This window comes from Cyprinodon variegatus, unplaced genomic scaffold (assembly GCF_000732505.1).
Source record: "Cyprinodon variegatus isolate N-32 unplaced genomic scaffold, C_variegatus-1.0 Scaffold222, whole genome shotgun sequence".
NCBI lineage: Eukaryota > Metazoa > Chordata > Actinopteri > Cyprinodontiformes > Cyprinodontidae > Cyprinodon > Cyprinodon variegatus.
The window spans coordinates 202,997-205,314 of NW_015150675.1; the positions used below are offsets into that span (position 1 = coordinate 202,997).

General features: G+C 40.4%; 1 protein-coding gene across 1 annotated transcript in view; it reads left to right on the forward strand.

Moving 5' to 3' along the window:
• The window catches only part of LOC107088562 (neuroendocrine convertase 2-like), a 319,033-nt gene that overhangs the window by 64,304 nt on the left and 252,411 nt on the right, over positions 1-2,318 (forward strand). Inside the window, exon 6 of the mRNA XM_015380822.1 lies at positions 1,271-1,374. Within this exon, the coding sequence (XP_015236308.1) occupies positions 1,271-1,374 (104 nt within the window). The remainder of the gene's footprint in view (positions 1-1,270; positions 1,375-2,318) is intronic.

Here is a 2,318-nt window from a genome sequence, read left to right on the forward strand (position 1 = left end):
CATAACTATAGAGATAGCTCAGGATAACCTGAGCCACCCTAGCTTTATCAAAAAGGAAAGTTTTAAGCCTAGCCTTAAAAGTAGACAGGGTGTCTGCCTCACGGACTAAAACTGGCAGTTGGTTCCACAGGAGAGGAGCCTGATAACTAAAACCTGCCTCCTATTCTGCCTTTAGAAACTCTAGGAACCACTGCTAAACCTGCAGATTGAGAGCGAAGTGCTCTGTTAGGAACATAAGGAACAATCAGATCTCTGATATAAGACGGAGCTTGGCCATTTAAGGCTTTATATGTTAGAAGGAGAATTTTAAATTATTTTCTTGATTTAACAGGAAGCCAATGAAGAGAAGCTAAGATGGGAGAGATACAGTATGATCTCTCTTTTTAATTTTCATCAGAACTCTGGCTGCAGCTTTTTGGATCAGATGAAGTCATTTAACTAGAGTTTGTGGACTTTCTGATAGTAAAGAATTACAATTGTCCAGCCTTGAAGTAAAAAATGCATGGCCTAGTTTCTCTGCATAAATCCTGGACAGGATATTTCTAATTTTTGCAATATTCCGCAGATGAAAGAAGAAAATTCTAGAAATAACAGGTCCTGATCAAAAATAACACCAAGTTTTTTTTTTTTACTTTATCATCTGAAATCAATTTAATCCCAACCAAATGAAGTGAGAAATGTGTTCTAATATTTTATTTTTTCCATCACTCGAATAAGATCATTCACTGTAATTATTTACTACGTGGAAAACTGCAGACCCTGTAGCAGCTATCAATGCTGATAGAAAAGTATTTTTTTTTTCCACAGAAAATTTCACACCGAGCAAAAATTGTTTGAAAAGACATTGAAACACAACATGATTTACATCAAATCGACGTCTACATTTGGTTGAAAAGTGTTTGCTTTTAAGTCTTACAGACAAAAACCTGTATCATTTTTTTTTTTTATCAAACCTCCACAATTTCTGCAGAACCCATATTCTTGTATGCTTGTGAAAAAGAGAAGCAATATTAAGTATAATAAGACTGCATTGGGGCCTTGGCGAGGTGGGGCACCTCCATAGAAAGCAACGTAAACTGAGCCTGCGCAAAAATAATGAGATGCTAATAAGATGGTAATCTCCCCATCGTATTCTTCCATAGTGGTTAGGGGAATCTGAAGAGTTTTTCACTACTGGTTAGAGATCCAGGCATGTCCTGAAGTCAAAGTTCAATATACAGAAAAAGGAAAACTCCAAACATATGTTTATTATAGATCTCTGTTCTTGTAGGATCCCAAAGGAAACAATCTACAGCAGACGGCCCTTCTGAGGAGAGAAAGGATGACCAGTCCCTCACCTTCAATGACCCACTGTGGCCCATGCAGTGGGAATTGGTGGGTGTGGTTCATCTCTGTGTCTGTCTGCTGTTGTTTTTCCCTATCTGGAAGTCTCCTCTCTCTTCTTGTCTTGGCGTTGAAGGATGTGCCTGGTAAAGGCATAAGTCAGACGAGCTTTCATGTGTGACCGGAGAAGTAGACAGAAGATATAGAAATAAGGAGATTGTGATGGAGGACAGAGAGTTTGTGAAGGGGGTTTTCCATGTACTGAGACAGATGGGTAAGATTGATGAGGCTTGGAGAAACACCGACACACAACCGGGCAGAAGCAGGACAGGCATATGCCTTCAACTGCCTTCTTCACCCTGTTTGGCCAAACTGTGCGTCTGAGGCACTGCAATTATATAGGAAAGTATATTTATACAGAATAGAGGAACTTTATTTTGACTTAAACACTTACAGTACACCCCAAATGTTATACAATTCAATAAATATCTACTTTTGTAGATCTATCTATCTTAACCACTGGTACAATTAAAGATCAGTAGAAGTCATGGGAAAACATGTTCTACAAACTATTGTTACTTTAAAAAGGTTTGTATAATAAAAACAACGGTCTTTCTTTGTGGGCAATACTTTTTTACACATTAGTGTCTTAGTAAAGATGTTGGGCTCACTGGATTGTGTGCTGAGCTGCGCTAGGGTTCTTTCTTACCTTTTCCTCCTTAGACTCCAGTCCTGACGAGCCTCCAGCTGGTTCCAATTGGACGCAATCAGGGAGCAGTATTTAGAGGAGTGGATTCCCTGGGACGGACGCCAGTCGGTTAAAGTTCCACACAGTGGTAACCTACCTGCTAGCTCTCCTAAGACTGAACCAGATAGTTCTGACTTAAGCTTACCTCCGTGTCCTCCTTCTCTCTCCTAGAAGCCTCGCTGTTTCCAAGCCGGTCCTCCTCTCAGCCCTCCTGGATCCTCCCCTCGACTGCTCGCCTGCCTGTCCA